Source organism: Rhinolophus ferrumequinum, chromosome 3 (assembly GCF_004115265.2).
Source record: "Rhinolophus ferrumequinum isolate MPI-CBG mRhiFer1 chromosome 3, mRhiFer1_v1.p, whole genome shotgun sequence".
NCBI classification, from domain to species: Eukaryota; Metazoa; Chordata; class Mammalia; order Chiroptera; family Rhinolophidae; genus Rhinolophus; species Rhinolophus ferrumequinum.
The window spans coordinates 24,213,592-24,227,123 of NC_046286.1; the positions used below are offsets into that span (position 1 = coordinate 24,213,592).

General features: G+C 35.9%; 1 protein-coding gene across 1 annotated transcript in view; it reads left to right on the forward strand.

The window, feature by feature from the left end:
- The window catches only part of PRIM2 (DNA primase subunit 2), a 191,365-nt gene that overhangs the window by 37,788 nt on the left and 140,045 nt on the right, over positions 1-13,532 (forward strand). Inside the window, exon 7 of the mRNA XM_033102426.1 lies at positions 1,831-1,968. Coding sequence (XP_032958317.1) covers positions 1,831-1,968 — 138 coding nt within the window. The remainder of the gene's footprint in view (positions 1-1,830; positions 1,969-13,532) is intronic.

The following is a 13,532-nucleotide window of genomic DNA, read 5'->3' on the forward strand; positions in this document are numbered from 1 at the left end:
CCGGCATCTTGCACTGGGGCACACCTGCTGCCCTCTACCCCTTAGCACAGATACCTGCTTGGCTTGAATTCACTGAATAGTTTCAGGAGGGGTAGAGAGGAGAGCTGAAGTGTATTTTAAAATTTGATAGCAGTAGCACCACTATTTCCTTTGAAAAGTTGTACTCATTATTATGGTTGAGTGCCAGTAGTTTAGAATCCTGCTTCCCCATTAGCTCCCTATTCCCGCTTTCCTGTTTCTACCAGTGAGGCCATCCTTCAGTCAGCCTTCCAAACTCAGAGTGTAGGAATCAATGTTTCTCTCCCCACACCACGCATTTCCCATTACTCTGCCGTCACATCATCTTTTGCTTCTGCTTGGGCATCTTTATTTTTACTGTGACCACCCTAATAAGCTCGAATCATGGAATATTAGAGCTAAAGGACCCCGAAAGGTCATTTAGGCCATCTCTTCCTCCCCTTCCCGTGTTTTATAGATCTGGCCGCTGAGGTTTAGAAGCATTCATTAAATGTACTGAAATCATAAGTCTAGTAACACGGCTTGGAGTAGAATGCCCGTTTCTATCCTTCTAGCTCCTCCTCTTGTCTGGATTGTTGAAATAAACTCTTACCTCCTCCTCTAATATGTTGTGTGTGAATTACCTGATTGGTGCAGCGTCACACACGTACTGCCCTGTAGAGCTGTTTGACTTTCCATGTGTGTCCGTCTTGTTTTCTCAACTAAGTAATGACCTCCTTCAGGAGATTCTTGCTTCAGTTGTAGGAATCTGTAAATCAGTAAAAAAGACTGTTAAAAGTCACACAATCGCCAGAGGGTAAGAGGGGAGAGGGGTGGTAGAAGAGGATAAAGGGGATCAAATATATGGTGATGGAAGGAGAACTGACTCTGGGTGGTGAACACACAATGTATATACAGATGATGTATTACAGAATTCTACACATAAAACCTATATAATTGTACTAACCAATGTCACCCCAATAAATTTTAATTTAAAAAAATCACATGATCTGTTTATTAAGTGATGTCATTGGATATATTGAAGAATGATAGGCATATAGAGTTAACTCTTCCTATTTTGCCCTAAAACTTGGGCAAATAGCAATTTGGGGATCTTTTTTTTAACTTAATTTTCACCTCATTTTTAAAAAGGAGAAAAACTATTGGAGAATAAGGATGATTTTCACAGTTTACTAATACATTCTGCTGATGTTGTGAAATTTTACTGTGGTTCATAGGACTTTAAAAGTATATGTTGAGTAGTAATATTTTTTTTTTAAATATTTACTGAGAAATACTTAATAACAAAACTGAATGCTTATTATTTTCATTTCTTAGTGTTGAGAATAGCTTTTGCAATATATTTCTCTAGAGAAAGAATGGAAACAGATGAAGAAATTTGTATTACTTGCTGGTAATTTTCAGCACTTGAACACATTGTATACACATTAGCATTTTACTAAATGCAGAATAAAATGTGGGGTATATTATATGAGAAGAATGCAATGTGCTTAGAGGGCTTGAGTTGGGAGTTTGAAATCCTGGGGGTTATAATTTGTAAATTCATGAGTTAAATAAAAATAAAGCATTCTAATTTGGATTATTGTTATTTTTCATAACATCTACTCTGAAAATGAATACATTTTTGGAGTGCCACTTCTTCCTAATGCTAATTATTTAGGGTTGATTTTTCTTTGTTTTTTGTTTTTGATCTGCTGGGATTAATAAATTTCTCCTAGGAAGAATTTTATTTAGACTTAGTAAATATGAAGACGTAAGAGGATTTCAAAATGACAGATACTGCTTATTTTCTCTGTTTCACTCTGAATTCAGATCCCTTTTGCTGAGGCTCTCGATTTGTTCCGAGCAAGGAAAGTGTATTTGGAAGATGGCTTTGCTTATGTACCACTTAAGGACATTGTGGCAATCATCCTGAATGAATTTAGAACCAAATTGTCTAAGGCTTTGGCAGTAAGTATTTCACTTATTACCATATTTCCATGGTCACTTTATTTCCACATATTCAGTTATATACCCTTGGTAGTTTATTCTTTACTTCTTAAGAAATAAGTTAATTTTCTTAGTGATATTCAAATGGCTTATGATGTTGTACTGGTAATTCTAGAACTGGAGGTTTTTATTTGTTCTACCCATAGTTAGTTTGCTTAGTTTTTCTTTTTCTTAGTGATACCAATGGTGAGTTGATTAATTTTGTAAGTGGCCTCCACAGGTTTCTTCAAGATCATGTTTATTTGTTTGGAGATGGATTTCATATAAGGCCTTTCACAATCAGAGTGGCCTGTGGTAGATGTAACACTTAGATGTCTGTTCTAAATTGGTACTTTGTGTCAGTAGAGGGCGATGTAGAAGAAAATCTTTGTATTAAGTACTAAAAGCAGGAATATGATAGTCCTGCAAGAAACAACCTACTGCTGGGTGAAATTGGTGGTAGCTGTGTTGAATAAATAACATGATCAGTGCTTTTTAAGACATTTGTTCAAAGTGTTATACTTAGGTGTAACATCTAAAAAATATACATATTATGCAGTGTTGCCTTTTAACCTGACTATAATTCTTATTATACCTTTTTGGTACTTAATGCAGAAGAGAACTTCCAAGCTATGTGATGCGGTTCTTTTTAAGTTATACTGAATACAGTATAAGCGTAGGCCAACTTTTCCTTTTGAGTTAAAAATTGTAATATTTTCTGTATAAATAATTTTTATTACTGACTCTCCTGGGTTACCTAAATATGTATAACTCAGCTATATCAGCATTTGGAACGACCAAAATGTTAACTCTGGTTTTATTAAATAAGGCAGTCTATGAAAATATCTAGGATAATAGGTGTTTAATAACTTACTATTCCTCCTCCCTCCCTAATCTCATGTTGTTTTTTAAATCCTCAGTAAAGTTGATGTTTTTCAATAGTTTTTTTACTTGTCTGTGACTTATCCTGGACTGAGGTGGGGTTGGGGAAGGAAGGGAAGAGAGAGAGGGAAGAGAAAGAGAGAGAGAGAGAGAGAGAGAGAGAGAGAGAGAGAGAGAGAGAGATATTAAGGAATTGGTTCACATGATTGAGGAGACCGAAGTCTGACATCTGTGGCGTGGACCTGGGAGCTCAGGCAAGAACTGAAGGTGCAGTTTGGAGTCTATAATTTGTAGGGCAGGCCATCATGCTGGGAACTCAGGTGAGAGTTCTGTATTACAATCTTGAGGCAGAATTCTTTCTTCTCCAAAAACCTTGTAGCTTTTAAGGCCTTCAAGTGATGGAGTGAGGCCCAGTCACGTTATCAAGAGTAAAACTGCTGCTTGCCAATGTACCTTCGGTAAAGTACCTTCACAGCAATGCGTAGATTCGTGTTTGACCAGACAAGTGGGCGCCATAGCCTCGCCAAGCTGACACATAAAGTTAATCATCATACGGGTGCAAAGGGACTTCTTGAAGCAGAAGAGGACGTGAGGGGTGCAGCGACCCAGTGACACCTCTCCCTCAACCCATTATTTTTGAAGCCTCATTGTTGCGGCCTCTGTTCGCCATTTGGTGGCGGCAGTAACACATAAACCAGTGAAGATGGCTTTTGTTGTGGTCTCCACACTGTTTGGGGGCTCTGTTTCTCAAACTTCCATTAAAAGAAAAAGAAAAGTTTATTCACAATTAGAGCTTAAAGTAACTTGTTGGATATCAGAGGGAGGATGGGCTAGAAAAAATTTTCAACTGCAGGCCAGGTGTTACCAACAGAAAAGTTAGGAGCATGTTTAATTTGTTGGAGTGCTTAACTTAGTGATAGCTTCTGGTAGGCCTTTGTAGAGCTTTCCCAGGTATTCAGAAATATACCCGAGTCTCAGGAAGCTGGTCCTTCGACAGTGGAACAGTCTCTGCAGTTTCACAGATGGTAATACTTCTGAAAAGCATCAGGAGGATATTCTGTAATGCTTAATTTCTGTCTTTAGCAAGTTGAATGTGCTACCTACTGGATTTTAAACTTGTGTCATTTTAAAGAATGTCTTTTAAGATTTTCCTAATTAAGGCCTTCTGATAGGCCTAGCTTAGGGCTGTCAGCCTGACTTTCCTTTTTTTTTTTTTTTAAACGCCTTTAAATTGAACTTTCAGGTTGACTTCTAGGTATAACTTCTGAAATCTTCTATGCGTTAGATTTACTGCAAAAGTAATATTGTTAATTTTATAAGGCTGCTTCTAAGCTGTGTTTTCCTTGCTCTTGGATTTTCCCAATGAAAAATAAAGAAGGACTCCTTAACCAAGTTTTATTGGGGTAAGATCAATTTTATGAAGCCTGAAGATTTCTTATTCTGAATTTTTCCAGAGCGATGTTACAGCTCAACTGAATGGCTCATAATGTTGAGTGACTCTCTCTTCAGCACCTTTATTGATTAATGACACAGATAAGAATAATGTACCCTGTTGCAGGGGGATTCGAATCAAGGAAACTAGAAGTCTCTCATTTCATCTTAAGACAGTTTAAAGTCTGTATTTAAGGATGATATGATCCATGAAAGAGAAGAAGGCTGGTATAGTTCAGCAACGTGGAGCGGAGAGAACAGAGGAGGCTCAGGCAGGCATTTTGAAAATAACCTGTGGGAAGGGGAAGGGGAGTCATCTGGTCAGCTAGCAAAACATTAGGTCAAAGCTTGATAAGGAAGTGGCTCTGCTAACGTGGTAGGAAAATCAGCACTGTTACTGATTGTCTTGTTGTTCGGCTGTCAGAGAAGATCGTGCTGCTTCCTTCATCTGCCCTCACATGCTACCTCACCTCCTCCATCTTACTGAGATGGATAAACCTTGTAGCCTGGGACTATCAAGGGCACTGCAATTAGTACTAAATCATTCTCGCTCTGACAATCCTGGCGTCACAAGCTTCTGGCAGATGTGCTAGTGCATTTTCAGAGTTTCTGGATGCCTGAATGGTATAGCAAAGTTCTCAGCAGGCCAGGTCGCTTAATCCGATAGTGAATTTAATGTAAATCAGCTTTTAGAAAAGGAAAAATATTAGAAATTAAGATGGGCTGTTGTGGTTATCTTTTGCTAATCATGATCAAGTTTGGTTAATTTTGAGGGTATACACATATACCTTTAATAAGATATAACAGGGAATTCATGCAGAAAGAATCTATATATAAAAATGTTAGTATACCTCAGATGCAGTCAGTGCCTGCTTTTCTCTCCTCATAGAATTGAATTAGCCAGTTCTGGAATGGCATGTTATGTAAAAAATGATAGCATTCATAATCAATTAATATAGACTAGTACTTGGAAAATAAGGAAGGATACGTAAGGAATGAAAACATTAAAACATTAAGGATTAAAAAATGTCATCCTGACATAAAAGATAAGTTATAGTGTAGTCATTGAAAGCTTGGGCTCAAGAACCAGACTGTGTGAGTTTAAATCCTTTTACTATTGAAGCACTCCAATCCACCATTTCTTTTTCTGCAATGTAAAGATAGTAATAGGGAAACAAATTTTCAATGAGATATTAGATAAAAGGGTGGTTGACACATGTGCCTGTTCAGTGCATGTTGTCTTGATGATGGTGGTAAAGATGATGACTTCCATTCTCCTTGCTTGAATGGTTCGAACTAGCATTCATCTTGCTCCAATAAATCAAAAACAAATGCAGAAAGCTTGATATCTTAGTAAGTTGAGGTTGCTATAACAAAATACCAAAGGTTGGGTAGCTTAAACAATGAAAATTAAGTTTCCCACATTAGTCTAGGAAATCCACGATCAAAGCATGGACCAGTTTGGTTCCTGATGAGGGCCCTCTTCTTAGCTTGGAGGTGGGGTGGGGAGGAGGAAGTTCTCTCTTCTTATAAGACCTGTAAATGCTATTGGATTAAGGCCCTATCGTTATGACCTCATTTAACCTTCATTACCCCCTAACGATCCAATCTCTAAATACAGTTACATTGGGCATTCAGGCTTTAAAATATGAATTTTCGGGTGGCAGAATTCAGTCATAGCACTGGATAAACATAGATGGTGACCATTTTGGCAAAAATGAGAGAATATGGCAAAAGATTACAATAAAACCAAAGGAGGTATGAAAAGATGAAGGTTTTCGAAATCCTATCTTTTCACAGAAATCGAGGCAATGAACAACTCATTTTTAGCATTTTCAGTTTTATCCATTTGAAGATGATATTGGATTCAAAAAACTTTTCTCAAAAGCTTTGAATTATTGATACAGTTTTGCACTAATGTTTTATCCTATGCGACAGAGGGACCCCATCAATATCTAATATCTAATATTGATATTAGAAACATGAGATTAATTAGCCTCTTTGTTACCAGTTATCAAAGCTATGAATGGCCCAACCCTGATGTAGGATTGTGTCAGGGGATGTGCACGGGTTTACTCTCCTCGTTCTGTGACCTGCTTGTGACCCAGTCTGGCCTCTGTAGGCTGCTGCAGAAGAGCTCAGTGTTGGCAGGAAGTATTTCCTTTGCCACTTAGAAGAACCCCACTTTGATTTATTCTTCGTATGCAAAGTTGTTTCAATACCTGCAAATCAATTAATGTGATACACTATTAAAAAATGAAAAGTACAAATCATGGGGTCATATCAATAGATGCAGAAAAAACATTTGACAAAATTCAGCATCCATTTATGATAAAAACTCTCAGGAAAATGGGAAAAGAGATTCATATGTCAACATAATAAAGGCCATATATGACAAACCCACTGCTAATATACTCAGTGAGGAAAAGCTACAAGCATTCTCCTGAAGATCAGGAACAAGACAGGGATGTCCACTTTTACCACTTTTATTCAACATAGTACTCAAAGTCCTAGCCACAGCTGTCAGACAAGAAAAAGAAATAAAAGGCATCCAAATTGGAAAGGAAGAAGTAAAACTGTTACTCTTTGCAGATGACATGATACTATATATTGGAAACCCCAAAGATTCCACCAAAAAACTATTAGAACTGTTAAATGAATTTAGTAGAGTAACTGGATACAAAGTTAATATTCAGAAATCAGTTGCCTTTTTACGCACCAATAATGACCTATCAGAGAAATTAAGAAAACAATCCTGTTTACAAATGCATAAAAAAATACCTAGGAATTTAACCAAGGAAGTCAAAGACCTATATTCAGAAAATTATAAGACATTGAAGAGAGAAATTAAAGAAGATACAAATAAATGGAAACATATACCATGCTCATGGATAGGAAGAATTAATATAGTTAAAATGTCCGTACTACCCAAAGAAATCTATAGATTCAATTCAATCCCTATCAAAATGACATTTTTCACAGAACTAGAACAAATAATCCTAAAATTTATATGGAAACATAAAAGCACCTGAATAGCCACAGCAGGAAAAAAAAAGAAAAAAGCTGGAGGTATCACACTACTATATATCAAATTATACTACAAGGGCTTAGTAATCAAAATAACATGGATTGGCACAAAAACAGAGACATAGATTAATGGAACAGAAATAGAGAGCCCAGAAATAAATACATGCCCATATGGTCATATAATCCATGACAAAGAAAGCAAGAATATACAATAGGGTAAAGACAGTCTATTCAGTAAATGGTTCTGGTAAAACTGGACAGACACATACAAAAAAGTGAAACTGGACTACCTTCTTCTTCCATATACAAGAATAAACTCAAAATTGACTAAAGACTTAAAAATGTAAGACCCTAAACCATAAAACTCCTAGCAGAAAATATAGGAAGTAAACTCTCAGACATTGCTCTTTATTTTTACTGATATATCTTTTCAGGCAAGGGAAACAAGAAAAAATAAACACATAGGACCACATCAAATTAAAAACATTTTTTACAGCAAAGGAAACCATCAACAAACGAAAGACGTTCTACGGAATCTGAGAAGATATTTACCAGTGATACATCTGATAAGGGGTTAGTATCCAAACTTTATAAAAGAATCAACAACTCATCACTAACCACCCCCCCACTAAAAAAAAAAGACAACAAAACACAAAAGAACAAGCCAATGAAAAAATGGGCAGAGAACCTGAATAGACATTTCTCCAAAGGGGGCATACAGATAGATGGCCAATAGATGTATGAAAAGACGCTTAATGTCAGTAATCATCAGAGAAATGCAAATAAGAAACCACAATGAGATATCACCGTACACCTGTCAGAATGGCCATCATCAGTACGAAGTCTGACAATTAAGAGTGCATACTTGTTGCAATGATGTTGCTAGCCTTTTTTTGTTATCAGAGGGATTATTTATTGTGAATTTGTACCAACTGGATAGTTAACCAAGTTTACTATTTGGAAGTACTGAAAAGCCTGCGTGAAAAAGTTAGACGACCTGAACTTTTCGTCAACAATTCATGGCTCTTGCGTCACAACAGTGCACCAGCTCACACGACACTGTCTTTGGGGGAGATTTTAGCCAGTAAATAAAGGACTGAATTGGAACACCCTCCCTACTTACCTGATCTGGCCCCCCAGTGACTTCTTTTTTTACGTGAAGATAAAGGAAACATTGAAAGGAAGACATTTTGATGACATTCAGGACATCAAGGGTAATATGCTGACAGCTCTGATGGCCATTCCAGAAAAAGAGTTCCAAAATTGCTTTGAAGGGTGGACTAGCAGCTAGTGTCGGTACGCAGGTTCCCAAGGGGAGTACTTCGAAGGTGATCATAGTGTTATTCAGCAATGAGGTATGTTGCACTTTTTCTAGGATGAGTTCGCAAATTTTATTGTCCAACCTTTTAAATCAACAAACAACAAGTGTTGGTGAGGATGTGGAGAAATGGGAACCCTTGTGCACTGTTGGTGGGATTGCAAATTGATGCAGCCACTATGGGAAACAGTATGGAGGTTCCTCAAAATATTAAAAAGAGAACTACCTTATGATCCTGCAATTCCACTTCTGGGTATTTATCCAGAAAAATCCAAAACACTAATTTGAAAAGGTATATGCACCCCTACGTTTACTGCAGTGCTATTCACAATAGCCAAGATATGGTAACAATGGAAATGCCCATCAATAAGACCATTTGATAAAGAAATTGTGGTACATTTATACAATGGAGTATTACTCTGCAATAAAAACGAATTAAATCTTATCATTTGTGACAACATGGATGGACCTACAAGGTATTATGTAAGTAAAATGAATCAGACTGAGAAAGACAAATACCATATAATCTCACTTATGTGGAATCTGAAGAACAGAATAAACGAACAAAAAAACAAACAGAAATAGACTCATAGATACAGAGAACAAACTGATAGTTGCTGGACGGGAAGGGTGTTGGGGGTTGGATGAGAAATATGAAGGGATTAGGAAGTACAAATTTGTAGTTACAAAATAGTCATGGGGATGTGAAATACAGTATGGAAAATATAGTCAATAATAGTATAAAAACTATATTGTCATAATAGTATAAAAACTATATTGTCAAAACTATATTGTACTCAACTTATCAGGAAGATCAATTCATGAATTGTATAAATGTCTAACTACTATGCTGGACCCCTGAAACTAATATAAAATAAAATTGAATGTGAAATATAATTTAAAAAATATGTAGTCATGGTATGTAAAGTACAGCATAGGGAATATAATCAATGGTATTGTAATAGCTATGCACCATGTCAGAGAGGTAGTAGTCAGAGAGGTCGGGTCTATCAATGTCTAATCACTGTTGTTTTGTACACTTGAAACTAATAATAAAAAAAAAAGAAAAAGAAGGAAAAGAACCCCACTTCCCTGGAGCTACCATCGTGACCATGACTTATTTTTGTGTTTGATGAAATTAACATAAGAGAGTCATCCAGTGTTCTCTGTAGAAGTTTTTATTTCCTCTAATTATTATTATTATTATTATTTATTTATTTTATTTTTTTTATTAGTTTCCGGTGCACAAAACAATGTAATAGTTAGACATTATCATTTATATCCCTCACACTGTGTCAAACCCCCTCCCCCATCCACTATCCCTCTGACATCGCACACAGCTATTACATTTCCACTGCCTCTATTCCTAATGCTGTACTCGGCTTCTTGTAAATATATATACACATATATATTACATATATATATACATATATACATATATATGAGTTCACAAATTTAATTGCTCATGTATATATATATATATATATATAAATAAAAGCTTGTAGTTGACACTCATTTTTGTTCAGCTTTAGCTTCAGGTGTACAGTGCAGTGATCAGGCATCTACATCATCCCTGAGGTGGTCTCCCTAATGAGACAAGTGTCCATAGGATACCCTACAAAATCTTTACAACATTACTGATTACATTCCCCAAAGTAACTTTCGTGATCCTGTGGCAATCTTGTGGTTATTGACTGTGCTTTCTAATCCCCTTACCTTCCGCTTTATCCCCACCTGCCCTCCCATGTAGCAACCCTCAGTATTTCCTCTATGTCTCTGAAACTGTTTCTGATTAGTTTATTCATTTATTCTTTTTTTTAGATTCCACATGTAAGTGAGATCATATGGTATTTGTCTTTCTCTGTCTGACTTATTTCACTTAACATAATGTTCTCTAGGTCCATCCATGTTGTTGCAAATGGTAATATTTCTTTCTTCTTTATGGCTGCGTAATACTCCATTGTATAAATGTACCACAGTTTCTGAATCCAGTCATCTATCAATGGACATTTCAGTTTCCATGTCTTGGCTATTGTGTATAGTGCTGCAATAAACATAAGGGTGCATAAATTTTTTTGAATTAGGGTTTTGGATTTCTCCGGGTAGATTCGTAGGAGTGAAATTGCTGGATCATAAGGTAGTTCCGTTTTCAGATTTTTGAGATACCTCGATACTGTTTTCCATAGTGGCTGCACCAATCTGCAATCCCATCAACAGTGCACAAGGGTTCCCTTTTTTCCACATCCTCGCCAGCACTTGTTGTTCGTTGATTTATTGATGATAGCCATTTTGACTGGGGTGAGGTGGTATCTCATTGTGGTTTTTATTTGCATTTTTCTGATGGTTAGTGAGGTTGAGCATTTTTTCATATGTCTGTTTGCCATCTGTATGTCCTTTTTAGAAAAATATCTCTTCATGTCCTCTGCCCCTTTTTTTAATTGGGTTGTTTGTTTTTTTGGAGTTGAGTTGAGTGAGTTTTTTTATAAATTTGGAATATTAACCCCTTATCGGATATATCATTGGCAAATATCTTTTCCCATTCAGTAGGATCCCTTTTTGTTTTATTGATGGTTTCCTTTGCTGTGAAAAATCTTTTTAATTTGATGTAATCCTACATGTTTATTTTTTCTCTTACGTCCCTTGCCCGAGGGGATATATCAGTAAAAATCTTACTCCAGGTAATGTCTGTACAGTTTCTTCTTATATTTTCTTCTAGGCATTTTATGGTTTCAGGTCTTACATTTAAATCTTTAAGCCATTTTGAATTTATTTTTGTATATGGTGTAAGGAGATGGTCCAGCTTCATTTTTTTGCATGTGTCTTTCCAGGTTTCCCAGCACCATTTATTGAATAGACTGTCTTTACCCCACTGTAAATTCTTGCTTCCATTGTTGTAGATTAGATGCCCATATAGGCATGGATTTATTTCTGGGCTCTCTATTCTGTTCCATTGATCTATGTGTCTGTTTTTATGCCAGTAACATGCTGTTTTTATTACTGTAGCCTTGTAGTGTAATTTGATGTCAGATGTTGTTATACCTCCCACTTTGTTCTATTTCTCAAGATTGCTGAGGCTATCCAGGGTCTTTTATCATTCCATACAAATTTTAGGATTATGTGTTCTATTTCTGTGAAAAATGTTATTGGTAGTTTGATAGGAATTGTGTTGAATATGTATATTGCCTTAGACAATATGGACATTTTAACTATATTAATTCTTCCTATCCATGAACATAGTATTTGTATCCATCTATTTGTATCTTCTTTCGTTTCTCTCTAAAGTGTCTTATAATTTTCTGAGTACAGATCTTTTACTTCATTTGGTTAAATTTATTCCCAGGTATTTTTAATCTTTGAAGCAATTGTAAATGGGATTGTTTTCTTAATTTCTCCTTCTGATGTTTTATTATTGGTATATACAAATGCAACTGATTTCTGAATATTAATTTTGTATCCTGCTCCTTTACTAAATTCATTTATCAGCTCTAATAGTTTCTTGGTGGAGTCTTTAGGGTTCTCTATATGTCATTATGTCATCTGCATATAATGACAATTTTACTTCCTCCTTACCGATTTGGATGCCTTTTATTTCTTTTTCTTGTCTGATTGCTGTGGCTAGAACTTTCAGCACTATGATAAATAGAAGTGGAGAAAGTGGACAACCTTGCCTTGTTCCTGATCTTAAGGGGAATGGTTTTAGCTTTTCCCCATTGAGTATGATGTTAGCTGTGGGTTTATCACATATGGCCTTTATTATATTGAGATATGATCCCTCTATTACCACTTTCTTAAGGTTTTTTTATCATAAATGGCTGCTGGATTTTGTCAAATGCTTTTTCTGCATCTGTTGATATGATAGGATTTTTATTTTTTATTTTGTTAATGTAGTGTATAATGTTAATTGATTTGTGGATGTTGAACCACCCTTGCAAACCAGGGATGAATCCCACTTGATCATGGTGTATGATCTTTTTAATGTATTGCTGAATTCTGTTCGCTGATATTTTGTTGAGGATTTTTGCATCTATGTTCATTAGAGATATCAGCCTTTCGTTTTCTTTTTTTGTACTGTCTTTGTCTGATTTTAGGATCAGGGTCACAGTGGTCTGTAAAAAGTGTTTAGGAGCCTTCCCTCCTTCTGGATTTTTTGGAAGAGCTTGAGGAGAATAGGTAATAATTCTTTTTTGAATGTTTTGTAAAATTCACCTGAAAAGCCATCTGGTCCAGGGCTTTTGTTTGTTGGGACGTTGTTGATTACTGATTCAATTTCCCTGGTGGTAATCAGTCTATTCAGGTTTTCTGTTTCTTCTTGAGTTAGCCTTGGAAGGTTGTATGCTTCTAGAAAATTGTCCGTTTCTTCCAGATTGTCAAATTTGTTGGCATATAGTTGCTCATAGTAATTTCTTAATTTTTTTTATATTTCTGTAGTATTTGTTGTCACTTCTCTTTCATTTCTGATTTTATTAATTTGGGTCCTCTCTCTCTTCTTTCTAATGAGTCTGGCTAAAGATTTATCGATTTTGTTTATCTTCTCTAAGAACCAACTCTTGGAATCATTGATCTTTTGTATTGTTTTTCTGGTTTCTATTTCATTTATTTCTGCTCTGATCTTTATTATCTCCTTCCTTGTACTCCCTTTGGGCTTATTTTGCTGTTCTTTTTTCCAGATCCCTTAAGTGTGAAAATAAACTGTTGATTAGTGATTTTTCTTATTTCTTGAGGTAGGCCTGCAATGCTATGAATTTCCCTCTTAGGACTGCTTTCACTGTATCTCATAGATTTGGGGTTGTCGTGTTTTCATTTTCGTTTGTCTCAAGATATCTTTTGATTTCTTCGTTGATCTCATGGTTGACCCTTCATATTTAGTATATTGTTATTCAGTCTCCAT